This window comes from Pelodiscus sinensis, chromosome 27 (genome assembly GCF_052426305.1).
Source record: "Pelodiscus sinensis isolate ZL-2025 chromosome 27, ASM5242630v1, whole genome shotgun sequence".
Lineage (NCBI taxonomy): Eukaryota > Metazoa > Chordata > Testudines > Trionychidae > Pelodiscus > Pelodiscus sinensis.
In genome coordinates this window covers 12540741-12564221 of record NC_143078.1, presented here as the reverse complement: position 1 = coordinate 12564221, position 23481 = coordinate 12540741, and the positions used below count along the sequence as shown (strand labels likewise).

The 23481-nt window shown below is 44.6% G+C and overlaps 1 protein-coding gene across 14 annotated transcripts in view; it reads right to left on the bottom strand.

Annotated features, from left to right (window-relative positions):
* Nucleotides 1-23481, bottom strand: part of ANKS1A (ankyrin repeat and sterile alpha motif domain containing 1A) — a 178097-nt gene that overhangs the window by 115752 nt on the left and 38864 nt on the right. For 11 of the 14 annotated variants that reach the window (XR_012897912.2, XM_075910418.2, XM_075910421.2 and 8 more), the window contains exons 2-4: nt 4158-4238; nt 2814-2970; nt 1347-1409 (exon numbers count right to left, since the gene is read on the bottom strand). Coding sequence is in view for 13 of the 14 variants with exons in the window: in XM_075910418.2 (XP_075766533.2) it covers nt 1347-1409; nt 2814-2970; nt 4158-4238 (301 nt within the window). In the remaining variant the exon portion in view is untranslated. The remainder of the gene's footprint in view (nt 1-1346; nt 1410-2813; nt 2971-4157; nt 4239-23481) is intronic. The other 3 variants (XM_075910422.2, XM_075910431.2, XM_075910434.2) reach the window with 1 other exon arrangement.

Here is a 23481-nt window from a genome sequence, read left to right as displayed (position 1 = left end):
CATCAACTCTAACTAAACTTTCAAGAGCTAAAATCTGCCACAGCTGGCTGGTTCCAAAATAACTGTCCAGAAGCCACCTTGGGGTGATAGTTGAAAACAGAAGCATCGCAAGATAGATGCCTGAAGCGTGGACATACAAAGAATTCAATTAAACATGTCAGGTGTGCAGGGGAACCAACATCCTCATCCCAGGAGGCATACCTGGGAGGTCGACAAATGCCTTTGATGTCGACCGTGGAGCGTCCAGATTACAGAGCTGAGCCAACAAACAGCTGATCAGCTCAGCGCGGCAGCCATTTAAATTTAAATGAAGCGGTGATTATTTAAATCGCCACTTCATTTTCCTATGCCGGGTAGTCTAACCTATATGCCTCTGTCGCCAGAGGCATGAAGTCTAGACGTACCCTTAGAAGGGGCAGGGCCAGAGACAGCCAGCCCTCCACACTGCCCAGAGCACCCCCACAACTCAGAGGAGCACGGGGCATGTTGTACCGTGCTTCAGTGGCAATTTAACGGGCTTGGGAGCTCTGGACACTGCTGCTGCCCCAGGCCCTGGGGCAACTTTATCTTTTGCTCACCTCCTCCCTCTGGTGTGTGAGCAACACAGTACTGTCTGTCCATCCACTGAGACACGGAATAAGTGACCTTAGAAAAACATTCATCTGCTTCAATGCATGGCAATACCTAATTCCCACGTTTGTGCCCTTTTCGGGATGACAAATTGCTGAAAGCAGAGAGAAAAGTCAACAGGCAAGAGCACAGAGACAGAACACTAAGGATAGAGCACCAGACACAAAAACACAAGGACAACACCAAAATGAGAGACTGATGCAAAGAGCAAAAAATGGGAGATCTCAGGCAGTACAGCCATTACTGCCCCCTGCCACCTGTTTAGAAAAACGTATAACATTGTCCCCGTCTCAATACAAAGGAGATTTGTCATTCACTTTGAAAACCGCATGAAGAAAATGCAGCCATTTTTAATTAGGAAAAAAATTACTGTTTCAATTTCTGTTCATTAACCATTTGAGTGTGTGAAACAAAACCTGAAGCGTTTTATTAAAAGTGTTCTCTTTTGGAAGTCACCCAACCAAACTAAGCAAATTGACCACAACCATAAATCTTGTAAGTACTGACGGAGCCCCAAGAAAGTAAGGAACAGATTGCCCTAATTTTCTCTAGAATGGGCTTAAAAAGAAAACCACAAATAAATGGTTGCATTTTACTGTTCAAGTGGCTGGGAACCGAGCAGGCATCATCAGCCAACTGGATGAAAATACACCTGGATGCATGAGAGTGCAGCTTGGAGTAATGATGCAGTGAAATCCTGACAGCGAAGTACACACCTTGGCATTGATATAGGGGTCAAAAGGGCCGTACTTTTTGAGTTCTTTGATCTCAAGAGTATTCTACAAAAAGGAGAGGAAAAAGAAAAAAATGTGACAATGAAATGGGTGAGATACAGTAACAAAGCAATGGATGACTCAAAGGATGGGAATGATAAATTGTGGCATCTCATTCTATTCAAAAGCCATTCCTACTGGCAGAGGGTATCATTTGAACCATTGTGCACATAATTTACAAATCCTTAGAGTGTGCAGGCTATTTGACTTTTCTCGTTCTAAAAAGGCTCCCATTTAAGACAAACATTAACAAAACATTACTGTGAAGGTTTATACTAAACGCCATCTTCTGCATAGCTTTCTTAGACAGCAGACCCATTTACACTTACACCAACACTTGGTTGACTCCATTACAGATTGTAGACATGTTAGTATGCTTCTTAAGTCTACCATCATTTATACAGAATGAATGCCTGCCTGCAGCTGTGATGCAGGGCACTAGTAGGCCCAAAGCTGAAAAATGATTGACAAACTCAACTATCCAGGCATTTTAAATGCGCACAATTAGCAATTTTTGCTTAATTGACAAGTGGTAATAATTAGCACCGATGGCACTTTTCATCTTCAAAGTGTTTTGCGAACAAGTAATTCAGCCTTTAGAATGGTCTCGCAAAGCAAGAAATGTGCATGAACAACAGAGAATTTACATATCTTGTGCAAGGCACAGGGGGAATGTGGGTCAGAGGCAAGTATAGAACCCCAGAACTCCTGAGTTTCTTTCCCGCAACCACTCGAGAACACCTTTATAATAAGGGAAGTTTACTGGTAGTGTAAATGATACTAAAGAGTATATTTGCCTTACATGCTGCCAACAGCTCAGCAATACCACTAGGAAGACATTAACAGGCTGCTTAGGCAATGGGCAGAGTCATAGAATCATAAAGTCGTAGGATTCGAAGGGACTGAGAGGTTTTTAATTCAGTCCCCTGCCCTCAAGGCAACATTAAGCATGTTTATATCAAGTAGCCACTAGCCTGAGTGAGTTGACATGTTACAGTTCTGTGTCTAGGGTTGATGCAGGTTACAGGCTTTAAAAAACCTCACACAATTAGTTAAGTGAACACAAGTGCTAATAACCAGAACTGGAGAGTATGGACAAGTTAAGTTGCTTTGATTAATTCCCTCAGGAAGGTTCAGTGTATCCTTGGACAGTACTAGCAATCTTTGTCCAACAACTGGAAAGGAAATGATGTTCAGAGAACAAACCACTTCTCAGGCACTCTGGGGTTGACAGACTGCTCATTTTTACACCCAACAATTGTTTAAGCAAGTTAGAGCATTATACCAAGAAACAATTTCCTACATTCAAACCAAGTTTAAGTTGCTTAGCACCTTACATCGTGTGGCTAACACATCCCTCCCCACCCTAGCAATATGAATCTGCTGGTACATTAGACAAGATAGTCAGACCTGTTCATTCACTTTAGTGTGGGAGGGTCCCTGGTGGATGAGAAGTCTTACTATCTCTGCATCTCCTTTCCAGGCTGCCAAGTGAAGAGGGTAACAACCTTTGCAGTCTGCCACATTGGTTAGTGCATCGTTCCTCAACAGAACTTCCACCACATCCCTGGAAAATAAGGGTGGCTGTCAGTCTCCAAAGTACTCTTGTTGCAACAGAATGGAAAAGATTACTGCTTCACAGTTCACTTCCAACAAGTTTAGGCTCCTTGAGAATACTGAATTATAAGAAAAAATAAATCTGAACAGTAATCATTGTTTATTACCTTGATAATTTTATGGATTTCAACATTCCCACAAAATGCTGCCTAAGAATTAAAAACATGAGGGGCTAGAAGAGGCTTCAAGAGGTCATTAGTCCACTCCCCTCTTCTTTCCACACGCTGATTAAATATACCTACATGATCCCTGACAGGCATGTGTCAAAGCGGTTTTAAAAAGCTTTGAAGGGAGATTCCACAAACTCCCATAGTAATCTATTCCAGTGTGCAGCTATCCCTAGAGTTACAACATTTTCCTAACACCTCAGATTTACGCTGTATCTCCATTGCTGCAAATTAAGCCAACTGTTTCCAGTCTTTCCATGTCCACAAAGGGTAACAACTGATCACTATCCTCTTTATAGTAACTTATTTCAAGGCGTGTCTCCTCCCAACCTTCTCTTCTCTAGACACAACATGCCAATTATTTCAACTTTTCCTTATAGGTCTTTCTTTTTAAACCTCTGAACATTTTGGTCACTCTGTGCAGCAGGTCAGAACAGGTTTCCACCAGTGTCAGTTTGTTGTATTGATGCAAGTCATTTCTTTACAACTGCACTGGTAGTGGGCACAGGGGAATCTACCTCAGGGTGAACAAGTAATCGGAAGCAACGTTGTAATACACGCTCAGAGGGCAGCATTAATACAAATACACTTGTAAGATTCTACAAAGCTCTATTCTTGGTGAGGTCATCTTCCGGATGAATTACACAACTAGAGGTTTTCGTCATTTGTGGCCATTAAAGTGGAAAGTGTGTTTGAGATAGCCTGAGCAGCCTCAGCAAGTTTTACATGGGATTAATTGCATTCAGCACAATATGCCCCTACAATTCACAGCAATACCTGGTTATTCTCTTTTTGTCCTGAAGGTGGTATAGTATCGCACCACAGCCTTGTTCTATCCAGGACGCAGCCGCATTATACTGAGGAATAAGGGAATTTTACAGCATTCTCTCCCTCTCTCTCTGTATTTCTATGTATATAGTAAAACAAAGGCATCCTTTAGGGTAAGAAGCACTAAGGTAAAATTGCTTACTTGTGACCATTCAAAGCAGCGTGGTGCAGTGGAGTGTATCCAGTACTGTCGACGCAGTTCACATTTGGTCCCCTCCAGATGCTGCAAGATAAAAAACTCAATAGTAAGTCATGTACCAAATTTAGAGGCAGCCAGCTGGCAAGGAATGGTTTCTGCAGAGTTCTTATGCTAAGCCTGTTATTTCAGATCAAGCCATAATAATGGACTGGCAGCTGCAATTAGCTGCAGTAAAGCAGAGAAAAGATATTGCACAATGCTATGTTAAACAAGGGTAAAAAAATGTCATAAGGCACTCAATATTCTTCCCAACAGTCTGAGCTCTCATGCCACAGGTTTGCTATTCCCTCACCAATGATCATCATTCAAGGTTTCTCACCTATACATTCATTTATTAAACAGTTTTAAAAGGAACATCAATGGGAAAAGTCCATCTAAAAGTTAACTACCAAGAACAGGTTCAACAACCTACACCACCATCCCACCACTCATCTCTGTGTCTTTGAAGGGTTTTCATCAGCTAGGGTTCCTTTTCTCAATGGTAAAAACCATTAAGGGATGGTAAGCAGGAAATTAGTAATGGATACAGAACCTTTCATCTCTACATCTCAGTCTACTCTGAGTCAGCAGTGACAAAAATCATCTCCATCTGACAGCTGTTAAAGGTCTGTGTGAAAAAAGTAGGTGGTCTCAGAGCAATTCCATCAACTACCATTACATTGGCCTGGCCCGGAGAGCAAGGATGTAGTGGGCCATGAGCAATTCATCTTCTCTTGCCCCTTAGAAGCAGCCCACCTAGAACAGGACTGAAAAAGTATGTGTGTGCAGGAAGCCGGCACTAACCTTGCCCATGCCTTAGTAGTTAAAGGAACCTCTGGCAACTTTCACCAGCACTTCAACCCGCTATTGAAAAGATGGGACAGATACATTTGCACCCAGATGTGCTTCCAAAGAAAGCAGTAGACTTCTGTCTCTAAGCATACCTACTTCTTTCATAAGCCTCTATTTGCTGCACTTTGGCCTGTTCTAAAAGAGATGGATTTGTAAGTATGGTGTGATTAGTTAGATGAAAGTAAAAAGATCCCAGCTCCCCACCTGCATTTTCAAGAGACGTAGGGGTGGTCCTTAGTCACCCTCCTCCACTCCAACTGCACTGTCTTAAAATAAGAACAACCTGGGGCTGTTTATGAACCAGACAGGACAATTTCATTTCCTCCACAGCATGTAATCACTTTGCCTCATTGTATGGTAGGCTGCTAGGGTTGCCTGTGTATTAGGTTTTCTAAAATAACAGTCATTATGTTAGGGCCACTTGCTGGAAAAATGCCACACCGCACACACTCTCAACTCAGCACAAAGGATCGGGGTAAAAACAGGAAGGACACCAAACTGATAGGAATCCTATACAGACAAAGCAAATGTAAACAAAACCATTTGATTCCCTCTTTCTCCCCCAAACATAAGCTTAAAACATTTTAAGATGGCTCCCAAACCACAAAATACTTGTTGTTGGTTTGTTCCCACCAAAAGAATCCACATGATCCAGTGGTTGGACTGTTATAAAAAGCTTTCCAGTCATTCATAAAGGAAAATAAGCAGTACAGGCAGTCCCCGGGTTACATGGATCCGACTTACATCGGATCCCTACTTACAAATGGGGTGAGGCAACCCCGCACTAGCTGCTTCCCCCCAGCAGACCAGGGAGACGCGAAGCTAGCGCCCCCCCCCCTCCTCCCAGCAGACCAGGGAGACGCGGAGCGGCTTTTCTCAGCAGACACCTCAGCTTGAGAATAAAGGACTGAGGGAAGTGAGGTGTGGGAGAATAAAACTGAGTTCTGGAGAAATGTTTGGCTAGAGTTTCCCCTACAATATGTACCAGTTCCGACTTACATACAAATTCAACTTAAGAACAAACCTACAGTCCCTATCTTGTACGTAACCAGGGGACTGCCTGTATATGCCAAGGACATGGAAGACGAAAGGGCTAGAAAGGCTACCTTGTACAAAGAAGATGGGACCTCTACTTAAAGAGTCATATCCAAATACATCCCTACACAAGCAACTGCACAGGCCTCAATATCTACCTCAGAAGGAAGACAAGATGAGCTAAGTGGAATAGAATGTAAATCCTTAGAGGATACAGTTAATTGATGAGTGGAATATGAGAACTGGCTTCCCTTTTGGTGGCTCCCTCTGAGCACACTTAGGGACAGTGCATCAGGTAATCTGGTTTCCAGAATACAATTGTTCCCATAAATGTACAATGCATTCTGTGCTCAGAGGACCTGGCTTAGGGGTCTACAAGTCAAGATTCCATAGGATCAAATTCGGAGACAAGGCTGAGTGCTTTTCTGCAGTGATTCTCAAACTTTTTGGCCCTTGGCCCATCCCACTTAACACAGACCTTTCCACAGGCCACCAGTCAGCCACCCATAGACAAAATGGGTGCAAGTGGGACTGGGGGTTGAGTCTGGTCAGAAGGTTGGGTTTAGGAGTGGGCTGGGGGAAGGGGGAAAGCCTCCAGGTGAGCAATTTCCTGTGCTGCTTTTGTTCTCCCAGCCAGGTGTAGGGGCAGTGGCAGTGTGCAGAGCCACTGCATGGTTGGAGAACCTTGCATGGTTGGAGCGCCAGCGCTGGCTTACAGGGGGAAGTAAGCCAATGCTGGCATGCCAACAAGGCAAGGGAGGGGGCTGCAGGTCTGGAGCACCAACGTGGACTCCCTGCTGCAGGAGGGGGAGCCTTGAACCTGCGACCCACCTGCAAGATGGTTGTGGACCCCTAGTGGTCCACAGACCACACTGAGAACCACTGCTCTAGTACAGTGGTCTCAATCACGAGTACACTGGGGTGGGGGAGGGAGTCACAGGACAGGTTTAGGGGGATTGCAAGTGCAGGGCTGGCATTTTGGCAACCTCCTGGGGTATTGTGAAACTAAGTTACATGCTTCAGTCCTGCCACCTGGGGCTCAAGCTTCAGATAAGGCTCACAAGTAACAAACATGCTCAGGTACCACACTTGAGAAAGTCGGCCATTTGTCCATCTCAGTGTGCTATGACACTGTTGTACTTTTAGGTCTGACTTTGTAAGCAGAAGTGAAATTTGGGGTACATAAGACTGTCCTCCCCAGGAGCACTGCAAGTATAGTGAGCTCTCCTGTCCATAGACAATGAGTTTTCTTTTTGTCAGGGTGCTCCACCCCTGCTTTGCCAGGGGGCCCTAGCTCTACTCCACCCCATCCAGAAGGCCATGGCCTCACTCTGCCTCTTCCTATCCTATTCTTCCCACTCACTGAGGCCCCCCCACCCGCTCGCCGCCCTTTACCCTCTTCCGAGCTGCTCCTCCAGTCTCCAAACAAACGTTTGATGGTGCCTCCAATCAGATGTTCAGCAGCAAAAGCTGATCCAGGGTACCGCCAATCAAACAGCTGTGGCTGGAACATACTGAGCATCAGGCGTCCCTCTAAGCTGCACATAGAAGAAGTTTCCACCTTGTATATAACTGCCACTAGGTGGATTTGAACCTGGGGCTTCAGGAGCTTAGTGTAGGAGATGCTACAGCTTGAGCTACAAAGCCACCTGGCCCTCAGCTTATGCTGTAGAGCTCCTTTGTTATCTCTCATTGGAAGTGGTCTAAGTGCCACTACATGGGATAGTGAACCATATCAAGTGTGTGGGTTACACATGCACCTCCTACGCAGAGCTGCGCAGTGGGTGGCAGGAGGCTGCTGGGGCAGCCAGCCACATGGCAGGAGACTGGGGCTGGAGGAGCCGTGAGATGCCTGGCAGCTTGGGCGGGAGAGCAGCGAAGCAGGTACCGGGGTAATACCAGAGGGGCCAAAGACATTGGAGACCCGGCCCAGAAGTCAGCTGCATGGGGGGCAAAGGCTCCAGCCATCTATGGTGGTGGGAGGTACTGGGCACAGGTAAATTCGGGGGGGGGGGGGAGGGGCAAGGTGCAGAAAATCTCAGAGGGAACAGAACACTAGTACACAGATAGTTCTCAAATAGTATTTCTTACAGTTGCCCAGTCTCCTGCAGCACATAATGAAGCAAAAGAAAGTGGTCACTGAATGCTTAAGTCCCACAGATGTTGCCAACATCACTTGAGAAGCACAGTTAAAGCCCTGGCTGTGTACCTGTAAAGACATCTTTGAATCAGCTCAGAGACAGAATAAACTACAGGCCAGAACCCAGGAAGTGCCCTATCCGCTATCAGCTGCCATGAAGACTAAGCTGGATTTAGTCAATTCAAGAGCTCCGTGGTTTCCATTTGGCAGTGGGCTCATGGAGTGTGGTTACCCAACCAATTTATTGCTGGATTTACAGTGGCAATTATTGGATAAAATTATGGCAGTGTGGCTTGCTTTTAGTCTGGCAAGTTTATAAATGTTGTGTCTGCACGCCCCCTTTCATAAATGGGGTTAACCAGACAAAGCCAGAGCAAATGTTACTATTTGGAGTAAGGAAAAGAACTCAAGAAGGGTATATAGTCAAGCTCTGTACATGACACACAGTGCCCATTATCTGGAGTTAGCCACCATCAAGAGTTAGCATCTATGGTATTGTTCAAACAAAGATTTCAAATCACTTTATGGAGTGGTAATTTTTTTAGTCCCATCTTACGGGGGAAAATGAGACTCTAAATCGAGTCACTTGTCTAAGGTAACAGCAGTATAACAATAGTATACTTAGCCTGAAAGAAAATTCTCGGCACTCTGCAGCAGCCCCACTTGCAGATATCAGAGCATACACCTCTTAGAGAAGCAGAGACCACTTTTCTTACCAGGAAAACAAGGGAGAGGGCAAGAATTTTGTTATGGAGATGGAAGGGTATTTCCAACAGGAAGGCTTGACTGGTTCTCAGTATGAGAAGGTTTGGATGTTGCAGGAGTTTATTATAGGACTTTTTTAAAAGCAATAAAAAGGTGCAACAAGTGACTTAACTCTTACTAATGGAAAGAAATTAAAATTTCCAACTAGCTCACCTTGGTTTAAAAAAGGTAAACTAATCCCAAGGCCTAGAACAACATAGGGATCCGAGAGACTGAGAAGCACTTATCCTCAGGTGTTGGGAGTGAGACAGAAGTCAATCAGCCTTTTCTTCCCTTCACCACTTCCTCTTGATCTCCCCCTCAAAGTTAAAAATGCCATACGTTCTTAGGCCTAACCACAAATCATTGTATAAAAAGAAATGATTTGTGTATGCTACTTGACATAAGAAAACATTCAGTATCTTAAAGTTTATCAGCTCTAGATGCAGCAAAGTCATTACATACTGTGGTCTAAAGAAACCGGGCTTCTGGAGGATATTGGGAATATTTCTTGGAAGAAAAGGCATGTCTTTCACAGAGACACGTTTGCAGTGTCTGGCACAGTTACCTAAGAGGAAAGATCGGAGTGACCCCCTCCTCTGTAAAAAGAGTGGCTATGTTCAGACTACAAATTAAAACTCGCACAGTGCCAAATCTCAGAGTCCAGCTCAATTGTTTCAAGAGGCTCAGGCTGCAGAACTAAACACAGCCATGCAGACATTTGGACTTGGGCAGGAGCCTGGCCTTCAATACCCACTCCCCTTACCAGGTTTCAGAGCCTGGAGCGCCCAGCCCAAGCAGGAAAGTCTACAAAGATAATTATAACACCTCAGCTCCAGCCTGAGACAAGTGAGCTCAGCACCACAAATATTCTTTGCAGCACAGACACACCCATTGACTGCACCACTCGGGGAGCTTATGGTGCTGGTACTAAAGGGTTCAAGTTAAACATTACAAATTAAGTTACAATTGTCAAGTGGTTGTTGACAGAAGAAAGAGGAAGCAAGCAGTTCTAGAAGGCTCAGATAAAGTTTTCATTAACTGGCTATTGTTACAGTACTGGCGTAGTTGGAAAACGCAGGCCGTTACAAGTTAGAGGAAAGCTTTTACATATTGGGGAAGAGTTACAAGCTCAAGAGTCGTCTATTGCTAAGAACACAAATTCACCCATTCACTATCAGATGGCAGATTGGGATTTGAGACCCTCAGGCGCCTGCAAGGATTTACCAAGAAGCTTCAAGATTTTTGAGTCCGAGAGAGCTAGCATATATGAAGATGCTCTGCTACAGAGTTCATCCCCATCCAACGTTGCTAAACCATGTCTGCCAGGGCTGGCTTTTATCCTTCAATCTGAAAGATGCTTCTGAAGGGTGATTTTCTTTTCAATTGTCTTTAGTGCAATGTGGTAGTGTGCTAAATAGGAGGACTGGATTGTGGCTTTTTAAAAATAAAATTGCCAGAAGATACACCCCTAGTTGTCCCTGCAAAGGATCCATTCTCCTCTGCTGTGAGTTGCCAATTTGCAAAAACACCAAAAACTAGCCCAGAAATCAATTACCCTGGAACCTAAACCTGCAGACTGTATGATTCCCAATCACAGAATACTTCGAGAGATCAAGTCCAGTCCTCTGCCCTCACAGCAGGACCAAGCACCATCTAGATCATCCCAACAGGTGTTTATCTAACCTGCTCTTAAATATCTCCAGTGATGGAGACTCCACAGGCTCCCTAGGCAATTTATTCCAGTGCTTAACCACCCTGACAGTTGGGAAGTTTTTCCTAATGTTCAACCACAACCTCCCTTGCTGCAATTTAAGTCCATTGCTTCTTGTCCTATCAGAGGCTATGGAGAACACATTTTTCTCCCTCCTCCTTGTAACACCCTTTTAGGTATTTGAAAGCTATGTCCCCTCTCAGTCCCAAGTACTATCTGGTGTTGCAAGCTTCCACAGGACAATTGCCACACCCTTCTCCACTGTAAGAGCAGGCCTCATTCTGACATTCCTGAGCCTCACAGGCATGAAAAATTAACACTCTCTCTCAGCAAATACCTGGCACTCTTATTAGGGATGTAAGCAACTAGTCAAGTAGTCAACTACCCAATAAGTATAGGCTTAAGATTGACTACTCGATTAGTCGCTCCCCTATCCCAGCTGTCTATCAGAAGTGGGGGGTTATTACATTTAGGCTGTGTCTACACTGGGCCACTTATTCCGGAAAATCAGCCGCTTTTCCGGAATAAGCTGCGAGCTGTCTACACTGGCCCTTGAATTTCCGGAAAAGCAACAATGCTCTACTGTACAAAATCAGCCGCTATTCTGGAAAAACTATTCTGCTCCCCCTCAGGCATAAGTCGTTACTCCGGAACACTGTTCCGGAAAAGGGCCAGTGTAGACAGCCCAGTAGTCTTTTCCGGAAAAAAGCCCTGATCGTGAAAATGGCGATCGGGGCTCTTTTCTGGAAAAGCACGTCTACATTGGCCACAGACGCTTTTCCGGAAAAGCAGCCTGCCAATGTAGACGCTCCTTTTCCGGAAAAACTGAAAACGGAATAGTATTCCATTTTAAGCATTTCTGGAAATTCATGCCAGTGTAGACACAGCCTTAAAGTGCAGAACTGCAGCAGGAGCACCCCTCCTCTCCCTTATCAAGTAGACAATGGAAATTCCATCCACTACTCAATTAGTTAATTAACCGATACTTAACATCTCTAACTCTTGATTTATGTTTTCAAGGCATGCTGTAAACTTTTTTTTAATGTAGTGAGGTAGCTCACTATTACGCCTATTTCACAGATGAGAAAATGTTGGCAAACTAACATATGGCAGACCTGCGAGTACAACCCTCAATCCCAGTCTTGTGCGTTCACAGCGAGACAATGCTGTAAAAGGGCAAACATTAAACAAAGTCCATGCTACCTTCTGTTTTGGGTTTTTTTTTTTTGGGGGGGGGGGTTTGAGAGAAGAGGACTTAAAGGAAAATATATTTTCCAGCAACGTAAGAGTTCAAACATTAAACAGATTAGCAGCATTTTACAACTGAATTGCCTTATCAATTCTGAAAAAAAATTCTGACCTACTATAGAAGATGTGTGTGGCCATTTAATCCAAAGCATAATTATATAATGCATTGCAGAGAATAGGCATTTTAAATGCATGCATTAAGTGTCACTTAACATTCCAATCTTATACGAGAAGCATTTGGCATGTATAATGTTCTCTAACTTTTGTGCCTTAATTTTACCAGAAGAGAAATATTCAATAACTCATTTAGCATTTCAAACATCACAATATTGCCAAGCTTTTTGCAAAGTAGGGTAGCTTGTAGCTAACAGACTCAATATGGGAGACCTTTTGTCAAAAAGTCATGTGTGGGGGTTTTTTGAGGGTGGACTACTGTTCAGATCAAAAATCTATTTTCTTCTTGTGGGATGCAAGGGCTATAAAGCAAATTTACTGTTGGCATGGGTGTTGAAGGGTGCCGCAGCACGTTTCACTAGGGAGGGTGCAGTAGAGTAATGTGTCAAGTTATCTGTATTTATGCTGTACATGTCCACAACATTAGCTGAGGACTTTTTAAAATGCCCACTAACAGCGGATTTGGCAGCAACCAAGGACGCCATCCCCAGCCAGCTGTCTTGATAAAGGACAAACCTCAATGAAGCAGGAGCTAGATCACAGAGCATTCCCAAAGTCGTCAGGAATGCTTTATGAAGACTTAGGTATTCCAAGCACCAAGCTCTCTGCCTCAGCATCCGCATTTACCCTTCTTTGAGGACACGAAGGGACAGACTATGGAGTTCAGTGAAATGACAAGGGGCAGAAGACAGAATATAGCAGCCCTGGATCTAACAAGACAGCAGGGCCCACATACGGCTGACCACACACACTGCATGCACTAGGGAAGTCAGAGTTAAATGACTGAGTCACTACCTGGAAGCCACCCATTCGCCAAGTCACACAATGCACTCTGAAAGGGCACTATAAGACTGATGTCAATTCTACTCCCTGATGCCAGCTGCAGATCCTAGTGGCCATCAGCTTAGCTCTGTGCTACCTACTGTCTCACTTGTTTGTGTTTAGCACCCCAGACTCCAAATTTCTGTCTTAATCCTCTCACAGTGACAGCAACTCTCACTCAGACTCAGATACTGGGGACTGAACTTCATCTCCATACTGGCCACTCAATACACATTACTCTCTTGAAAGGGGCGGAGGCAGGAATGTATCTTCAATCGTATCCACTGACTGGCACTCCACATTCAACATGACAGCATCAGACCAATGGAGAGAAAAAAAAAATCAAGTGACAAGATGAAAGGAAGGAGGAATCATCTGGCAGGCAGAAAAGCAGCACCTTAACTCTATGCCCTGTATGGTGAGTTCCTGGTAGATGGCAACTCATATACAAACGGGACAGAGAATCTTATTTGTGATGGAATACGTCATCATCCCCAACCATCATATCCAAGTGATACCTCTCTCATCCACTCTTTCACAGGAAGCAAATAACCCAATTGACAGCCTTGACTTGCATAGCTAACAATGTGAGAGCCATACAAAACCAGTTTTTCCTGGAAGCAAGTTTCCCACAGTGATCTGTTTAAGTTTGTAGTTGCACAGATTTGAGGAAGTGGTAGAACACCTTATTACTGCAATCAACATGCAGAATACTACTTTTATATAGTCAGTGCTCAATTACTTATACAGCACTTCCCCACCCCACCCTAAGGGCTTCAGAGCCCTCCCTATGCTATGAGAACAGGCACTACTGAAATCCAGCCACTTCCAAATGGAAGGCACCAGACAAATAATCAACTGGCACACAGAGCAATGTACAATGGAAGAGAAAAGTTGGCAATACCTGTAATGAAAACCACACTGGGACCTTTCACATGCATGCCGAGCACATTGATCAAGTGCTACATAAAACTGAAAGTCAACTGCAAAATGAGACTAACAGACCTGCCTACGATTTGAACATATGGTTCCAGGATAGCTGGATATTTCAACCTGATAGGTAAACCACCCTCCTCCAGTTTGTACACCTTGAGCAGAGATTAGAGGTCACCTGACAAACTTGTGCAAAATCAATATGGCACACATATTAAACGTACTGGTATCTACTAACTGCAGAATTTGAACACTATATATATATAGTACTGAGTACAGTCTTTCCAAAATACATGAACAAAGTGTGTCCCAGTGAGGGAAGGCAGGAATTTAAAAAGATCATCGGACCGAACATACCAGTAACTTCAATGGGAGTCTAGATTGCTATCCAGTCAGCACTTCCTGTACAAGTCCAAGCATCACAGCTATGAAATTAAATGGTGCGTATCAGTCTGTGCAAAGCAGGACCAGTTAAGCTGTGGAGAAACTAATACACACACACACACACACACACCCCCACCCACCCACACCCCACTGCAGAATAGCAATGAGGAAAAAAATACAGGCCCGAAGAGCAGGCCACTGTAGTTGGACTGAATCTCTTCTTCCTCAGCCAGAAAGTCATGTCCAACCTATTGGAGAGCCTGGGTATGAGCAGGCATTCGCCAAGACAGTGCAAAGAGTATCTGACCATGGTATTCCCAGCTAAGGCAAGTAGGTGAAGACATGCAGGCTATTAAAGAACCAACAACTCTCTGCCTACTAGAGATGCTTTCTCCTACTTTAATTGCGTTCAGCTATTTTTAGGAAATTCCTGTGAAGAGCAGGGAGAAAAAGAAAGCTTTACTAGTGCACACAAAATTTTCCAAAAGCACCTTGGTAAGCCAATCTTGAAAACTAAGCAATGGAAGCCCGTGGAAAGAATTACCTTACAGGGCTGTTTCCTTGCACAGGTATTGTCCTTGCCCAAAGATAGAGCCCTGATTTACAAATGAGGATAGGAAAAGTTTGTTCATTTAATAGATGCATCTGTTTAACCAGCACGTCTGTTTCATTACGGTTTCTAGTACTCAGGAAGAATTCCGCCTCTCCCCCCCAATCCATCCTTCCTCCAGCAGCTATAACTACTGACATCAACCTTTAAGTGGGTGCTCTGCAGATTTGTTAGCCTCTGACATAGTTCTGGGACTCTCAATGCAGGTTTCCATGCCATCCATACCTGTAGTACCAAAGTAGTATTTCGTATCACTGCTTCCAATGGCACTATTTGTTTTTATATAATTTAGAATTGGGGTTCTACTGGACAAATGTCCATCAAGGTGATTTTTATGCTGCGTATTACAACACCCCATAACCTGCAACCATCACTGCCAACCAGTATATGAAAGACTGCAGAAAGATGCTACTGACCATGGGCAGAAAATACAGTCTCCATAAGTGAATTTGACAAAAAGGCTGATAGAACAAGCTGCACTGACAGAATAAAACATGCAGACAGGATCTAATGAGCAAAGCAACCAGACTCACCAGCAAAATGCTTCACAGGGCAAGCAGACCCTCTCCAGCCAATCTGAAAGATGCTTTTAATTTCTCTGGGGATAAGACTTCAACACCACCATCAGGCCTCCAGGTTCAGGCACCTTCTTCACAGACACAATCCTGTATTTTTATTGCAAACCCTTTATGTTTGGGTGACCCAAGAGAGTTTTAACTCAAACAAAGAGACAATTATGGCTCTAGGAAACAAGCGTCTGAACGCTCAAGGCAGCTGCTTCACAGGGAAGTGGGAGAGAAGAAAGCAGTGAAGCTTACCAGCAAGTTGTAACTTCACATCAGCTATCTTTAAAACCAATACTTAATCTGTGCCTTCCTGGCAGCCCAACTTTGGACAAGAACTATTAAAGATAGTAGGGGAAAGGCAAACATTTATTTGCATATATTAAACAGGAAAAAACAGGGATATTTAAGAAAAAACACCTCAGAGCATTAGAGCAAGTGACCCAGCTCAACTTGCCCTGGGAAAGGAAATCAGCATAGATGAAAGGAAAAACCTGAGAGTAGCTTTACGCTGTTACTGTAACCAGGAGAAATTTGGGGTGAGTGCATATGGAGGAAAAACAGAACCATTTTTTCTGATCTAAGGTATCAATACAGAGAATTATTTTTCCTTCCTTTTAAAATGCAAAGCCAAAATGAACAGATTTCCATAAATGAGAGAAAGTGAAACTTGCTCCTAAGCCAAACTGTCACCCAGCCCAATTTCCACCATGGGGCACCCACTCTCTCTTGAGAGCAGGGGTGAGGTCGGTGGCAGATATGTAGTTCAGCAAAACATACCATAGCAAAAACAGCACAGAGCTTGAACTTCATGATTTGAGGTATATGGAGGCACACAAAACTTAGTGAATTACTCAAGGCGAAGCCAGGCTGTTAACGCTCACTTCCGAACACTGTTGTGGCAATGACCAATCATACTAACAAAGTTCAGGGATTCTGAGAGCCATCTGGTTTCTTTCTTCTGAGACAGTAGCCCAAGAAAGCCGTCCTCCTGCTGTTTAATCACAAAGCTCCCTCTCCCTAACATTGTGCATATTTTAAAATGTGCACATTGTAGTTAAGGAGATTCAAACCCTTGAAGCTGGAATTAAGAGCATTTACTCCTGGAATTTACCTCCTGTGCATGCCCTTTTTGTTTGGAGACGAAAAGCAATCAACTCCTAAACCACCTACCTTCCCAGTAAATTCCAGCACATGCAAAGCTATGAGACATCCCTGCAAGAAATCCAACCATTGACTTTTCCAGGGAACAAGAAAGAGGGAGGGAGAGCCGTGTTAGGACTTGTTCTGTTGGGGAACTTCAGAACTTCCATTTTACTCGTCATCAGCATTTAAGCCAGTTAAAAAGACTAAAATATGGCTTACGGTTTTAACTTGCCTTCCCATTTGTCCTTCAAAGATGCACATTTACTGCATCATTCTCACTCAGTGTAATTTATTTGCATGGCTCTATCCTGAAAACGTAAGGGCCCACAAACTGCAAAACCAACGCTGCATTTAGGTCTTGATTACATGGGAGATTTTTTGTGCCACTTTTGCTCTGGCAAAGCCTCAGAAGCGCGGGAACCCGCCCGCTGCTGCCGCTTGAGTCCCGGTGCCTGTGGTCTGCTGGGGACGGTCCCCAGCAGATCACAGGCACCGGGACTGAAGCCGCAGCCGCGGGGGGGGGGGGGGGGGGGGGGGGTCCCGCACCTCTGAGACTTTGCCAGAGCAAAGCCTCAGAGGCGCGGCACCCCGCTGCTGCTCTGCTCCCCGTGTCCCTGGTCTGCTGGGGGGGGGGGGGCGCGGATAGTATGCCCCCCCCAGCAGACCAGGCTTTTGTTTTGGACCCTGGAGCAGAGCAGCTGGGGCGCTGCGGATTGGTCCTGCAGCACCCGCTCTGGGCACTACTGGACCAACCCGGCAGCACCCCAGCTGCTCTGCCCCAGGTCCTGATTTAGCCGCTGCTGGTCAGTTTCAGCAGTGGCTGAATCAGGACGCCTGGGGCAGAGCAGCTGGGGTGCTGCTGGGTTGGTCCAGTAGCGCCAAGGAGCTGTGCTACTGGAGCAACCCAGCAGCACCCCAGCTGCTCTGCCCCAGGCGTCCCCAAGTCAGCCGCTGCTGAAACTGACCAGCGCTAACTACAGGAAGCCCGAGGCAGAGTTGCTCTGCCCCAGGCTTCCTGGAATCAGCGCTGATCAGTTTCAGCAGCAGCTGACTTGGGGAAGCTTGGGGTTCTTAAGTTGAATCTGTATGCAAGTCAGAACTGGCGGTCAGTTTCAGCAGCGGCTGAATCTGGACGCCAGTTCCGACTTGCATACAGATTCAACTTAAGAACAAACCTACAGTCCCTATCTTGTACGTAACCCGGGGACTGCCTGTATTTGTATTAGTGACAAACTGGCCCTACGGGGCTGGTCACTGTGCAAAGACATAGCAAGACAGTCCCTGTCCCAAAGACCTTCCCATCTCTATTTGCATATTCCCTTACAGAGCACAACTCTGGACCAAGAAAAATGACTGATCTACACAGATTGTAACTACCTGGGTACAGGGGAACTGGAACCATTTGGATAATGGTGGTTCTGAGAGCCATTGAACCAAACTAGCAACCCTGTGTATGATGGAAACCACTTCAAGCAAAGGGGTGCAGTACCCCCAGTTCCAGCACCTCTGCCTGGGTATCCAACACTAACAGCTATCCAAAGAGGGTCACTAAGATGCTGTACAAATGCCAACATTTCAACAAATGCAGCAATACCACAGTCTTGCAGTAGCTGAACAATATTGGCCTCTTGGTTTACACCACCAAGGAGATTAAAGCATACCTGAATCACTTCATCCACTACTGAAACTCAGCCACCTCTGGATTGGAGTACTACAGCTGTTCAACAGCCTACCTGCACAACAGGCTAGGACAGCAAAAACTGTCTCCAACCATGGCATCAACTAACAAAATCTCCAAGACCAAAAAGGAGCTTGCCATGGGGAATTATTGGTTAAATTGGAAAAGATAGGGATTAATATGAAAGTTGAGAGGTGGATAAGCAACTGGTTAAAGGGGAGACTACAGCGGGTCATACTGAAAGGTGAACTGTCAGGTTGGAGGAAGGTTAATAGCGGAGTTCCTCAGGGATCAGTTTTGGGGCCAATTTTATTTAATCTTTTTATTGCTGATCTTGGCACCAAAAGTGGAAGTGTCCTAATAAAATTTGCGGATGACACAAAGTTAGGAGCTATTGCCAATTCAGAAAAGGATCGGGATATCATACAGGAAGATCTGGATGATTTTGTAAATTGGAGTGATAGCAATAGGATGAAATTTAATAGTGAGAAGTGTAAGGTTATGCATTTAGGGATTAATAACAACTGACAAGAATTTTAGTTATAAGTTGGGGACACATCAGTTGGAAGTAATGGAGGAAGAGAAGGGTCTCAGAGTCCTGGTTGATTACAGAATGACTATGAGCCACCATTGTGACATGGCCGTGAAAAAGGCTAATACGATCTTGGGATGTATTAGGCGAGGTATTCCCAGTAGGGATAAGGAGGTGTTAGTGCCATTATCCAAAGCATTGGTGAGACCCCATTTGGAATATTGTGTGCAGTTCTGGTCTCCCATGTTTAAGAAGGATGAATTCAAACTGGAACAGGTACAAAGAAGGGCCACTAGGATGATCCGAGGAATGGAAAACCTGTCTTATGAAAGGAGAATCAAGGAGCTTGGCTTGTTTACTTTAACCAAAAGAAGGCTGAGGGGGGACACGATTGCTCTCTTTAAATATATTAGAGGGATAAATACCAGGGAGGGAGAGGAATTATTTAAATTTAATACCAATGTGGACACAAGAACAAATGGATATAAACTGGCTAGTAGGAAGTTTAGACTTGAGATTAGACGAAGGTTTCTAACCATTAGAGGAGTGAGGTTCTGGAACGGCCTTTCAAGGGAAGTAGTGGGGGCAAAGATCTATCTGGTTTCAAGATTAAACTAGATGGGTTTATGAAGGGGATGGTTTGATGAGATAACATGATCTTGGTAACTAATTGACCATTCATTATCAGTGGGAAATAGGTCAATGGAGGGATGATAGGAGTTACTATAGAGAACTTTCTGGGTGTCTCGCTGGTGAGTCTTGCCCACATGCTCAGGGTTTAGCTGATCGCCATATTTGGGGTCAGGAAGGAATTTTCCTCCAGGGTAGACTGGCAGAGGCCCTGGAGGTTTTTCGCCTTCCTCTGTAGCATGGGGTACAGATCACAGCTGGAGGATTCTCTGCATCTTGGGGTCTTCAAAATATTTGAAGGCTTCAATATCTGAGATATAGGTGAGAGGATTATTCTAGGAGGGGTGAGTGAGATTCTGTGGCCTGCACTGTGCAGGGGGTCAGACTAGATGATCATAATGGTCCCTTCTGACCTTAAAGTCTATGAGTGTATGAGTTATCCACTATAACATTTAGGGTACGTCTAAACTACATGGCTCCGTTGACTGAGCCATGTAGATTTGTTGTTTTGGTAAAGGTAAATGAAGCGGCCATTTAATTGATCGTGGCTTCATTTACATTTACATGGCTGCCGCGCTGAGCCGACAAACAGCTGATCAGCTGTTTGTCCGCTCAGCGCGCTAGTCTGGACGCTCCCCTGCCGACATCCAAGCCCTTTATCGGCAGCCCAGGTAAACCTCGTCCCATGAGGAATAACGGGGCTGCCGACAAAGGGCTTTAATGTCGGCAGGGGAGCGTCCAGACTAGCGCGCTGAGCGGACAAACAGCTGATCAGCTGTTTGTCGGCTCAGTGCGGCAGCCATGTAAATGTAAATGAAGCCGCGATCATTTAAATTGCGGCTTCATTTACCTTTGCCTATGTGTCTAATCTACATGCCTCTGATGACAGAGGCATGTAGTCTAGACACAGCCTTATTGTTCTTCTGTCTTCTGCCCTTACTCTGAATTTCAGACATGGCTGCTATGGTTTAGGCATTCTGGGCCATAGGTTTGAGAAATCAGACAATCACATGTTTCACCACCGTGACTGCAGGTTTCTGCTACAAATGAGCAAAACAAATAGGCTTTTTTTCTTCTAAAATGGCCAGCCACAAGGTAAGTCCCCATTATGGAAAGGGTAGCCTTACTTTTATCCAGGCCCCTGGCAATAGAAATGCATCTCACTCAATTTAAGATGTGGGGGTGAGGGAAGGAGTCAGCTCTTTTACCCAGAGCATTAAGTAACACAAGAGAAAGTAAAGAATGGGGTTATTTGTGCACATTACACTACAAAGAACAACTCTAAACAGAAGACAAAATAAAAAGCCATAAGAAAACATCAGGCCTGCATGCACTGAGTGCACATGTAGCTTTTTATTCCTAAAACCATTACACTCACTTGCTCAGCAACCCGCTCACACTACTGGAGCATTTCCAGCTGATTAGGTACAACACAGCAGCAGAGGTCACACACTTTATGCGCTCTACACTGGTTAATTTGCAGAGGGATGGAAGTACACAAAGGCCTGTGCCTAAACAGATCTTCTCCAGGCAAGTGCAATAGCTTTAAATCTCAGGGAAGATAAGGCCAAATGGTTAGCACTCAGCAACTGATGTTGTACCAGCGTGTGCAGCCTACAGGAGCCTGGCCCCTGCAATTGCACAGGAAACTCTGAGGAGCCAAACACCCTATTAAGGATTTCCACAGGAATTTGGTTTCTCTGAGCAGCACACGCTGCCAATTTCCCCACAAAGCAGCAAGCTGGCAGGTCAGGGGTAGTGAAAAAAAGGGAAGCTGGTAGTTTTAAAATTGAGTTGCTTGTTGGTGTTTGACTGATATTTGCCAAGTGCTTAGGGTTGCCAGGTGTCCAGTATTGACCCACACAGTCTGGTATTTTCGCTTCCTGTCTGGTAAAAGCGACGAGGAGTCCTGTGGCACCTTATAGACTAACTGAAGTGTAGGAGCATAAGCTTTCGTGGGCAAAGACCCACTTCGACAGGACTCCTCGTCGCTTTTGCAGATTCAGACTAACACGGCTACCCCTCTGATACTGTCTGGTAAAAAAATTCATAAAATACCAGACACCTAAAATGTCTGGTATTTTCCGATTTCTTCCTGGCCAGGAGGCAAAAATACCAGGTGCCTACCTGGTTCCGTGGGGGATTTGTCTGGCCCAGAGCAGGAAGACAAGATGGTGGATGGCCATCAGCAGCCTGTTAGAGCCAAAAAGCCTCAAAAGCATTTCTTAAAGGGGCCAAGCTGGTTTTTTTAAGCTTAACAACTCTCAGGGTCCTTTTTTTGGTCAACAACTTGGGTCTCTCCCCCCCCCCCCCCACAGAATTTTTCCCCTGGTATTTTTTTTTGGGGGGGGGGGAGAAGTTCAGTATTTTTAGTTAAACCATCTGGCAATCCTACAAGTGCTTAGGGATCCTCAGATGTGAGACACTATTAGCATCCCAACAAACTCCCCCATATCTCCTTAGCATCTGAATAGAGTCATTTTGGAGGAATGCCTGTTAAGAGGAAGTACTGAAATTCTTCTATGGGCACTACATTAAAAAAAAGTTCATATATAGCCAGTCCCCGACTTACAAACACCTCGACATATGACCATCCACACTTAACCAACCTCGCAGTAGCACTTTGTGTTTGCGTGTCTGCGGTTCGGCAGCGTGTTTACGTTTCATTTCTTCATATACGTATCTTGCCCTTACAGTATTTCGGTGTTTGCTTGTGGCCATCCTGGCAAGTAACAGGAAAAGGGCTAGTGATAAGGGTGGTGAGAAAAGGAAGAGAAAAGCTATTGTTTTGGAACAGAAAATAGCGAGAGAGAGAGACAATACAAAGGGGGTAAAACAATGTCGTTCATGTCGTGTAATTTAGGGATATCAAAATCCACCGTAAGCACCATTATAAAGGATAGTGATCATATTCGTGAAGCAGTGAGACGATCTGCACCTCTGAAATAAAAAATTCTAACAAAGAAAAGAGCAAGTCCTATCCTGGAAATGGAAAAACTCTTAGTGCTTTAAATGGAAGATCAAACTGAAAAACGCACGCCGTTAAGCCTCATGATGTTACAAGCTAAGGCTCGTAGTCTTTTTGAAGACTTAAAGAAAAAGGAAGGGAATGACTGCAACCAAATTTTCATTGCCAGTCACACGGTTGGTTCAACCGTTTCAAGACTCGTGCAAACTTTCACAATGTGAAATTAAGTGGGGAGGCAGCCAGTGCTGATTCAAAAGCAGCAGAAACTTTCATAGAAGAATTGGATAAGCTGATAAAAGAGGGGAATTATTTGCCAGAACAGGTCTTTAATGTCAATGAGACAGATCTTTTGGAAGAAAATGCCCGAACATACCTATGTACATAAGGAAGTAAAAACTATTCCTGGTTCTAAGGCTTTCAAAGACCGTCTAACAGACTTGTTAGGAGGCAATGTTTCTGGGTATAAATTGAAACCCCTCTTGATTTATCATTCTGAAAACCCTAGAGCCTTCAAGAATATCAGCAAGACTACTTTACCAGTTCATTATCGCGCATGGATGACGCTTGCATTTTTTGAAGATTGGTTCATGAACTGTGTTATCCCTGAAGTCAAGGCATAGTTTCCTGGAGAAAGGAATTCCTTTCCAAATTTTGCTTATTGTAGATAATGCTCCAGGTCACCCTCAATACCTAAATGACTTACATTCCAACGTGAAAGTGGTGTTTCTGCCTCCCAACACCACATCTATTCTCCAACCCATGGACCAGGGGGCCACAGCTGCTTTCAAAGCATATTATCTTTGCAACACATTTGCAAAGGCACTATCTGCCACAGAATGTGAAAAGCAAAACATTACGTGAATTTTGGAAGGACTACAACATTCTGCATTGCATAAGGAACATTGCTGCTGGGTGGGAGGAAGTCACTCCACAATGTAAGAATGGCATACGGAAGAAAATCCTAAGAAGATTTGTGAACAGTTTCAAAGGCTTTGAAAAAGAAAAGGCACTAGAAGACATTTCCCATGACATTGTACAGCTGGCGAAAGAGGAGGATCTGGAAATGGATAATGGAGACATACACCAACTGGTTGAGGATGTTCAGGAGGAGCTGA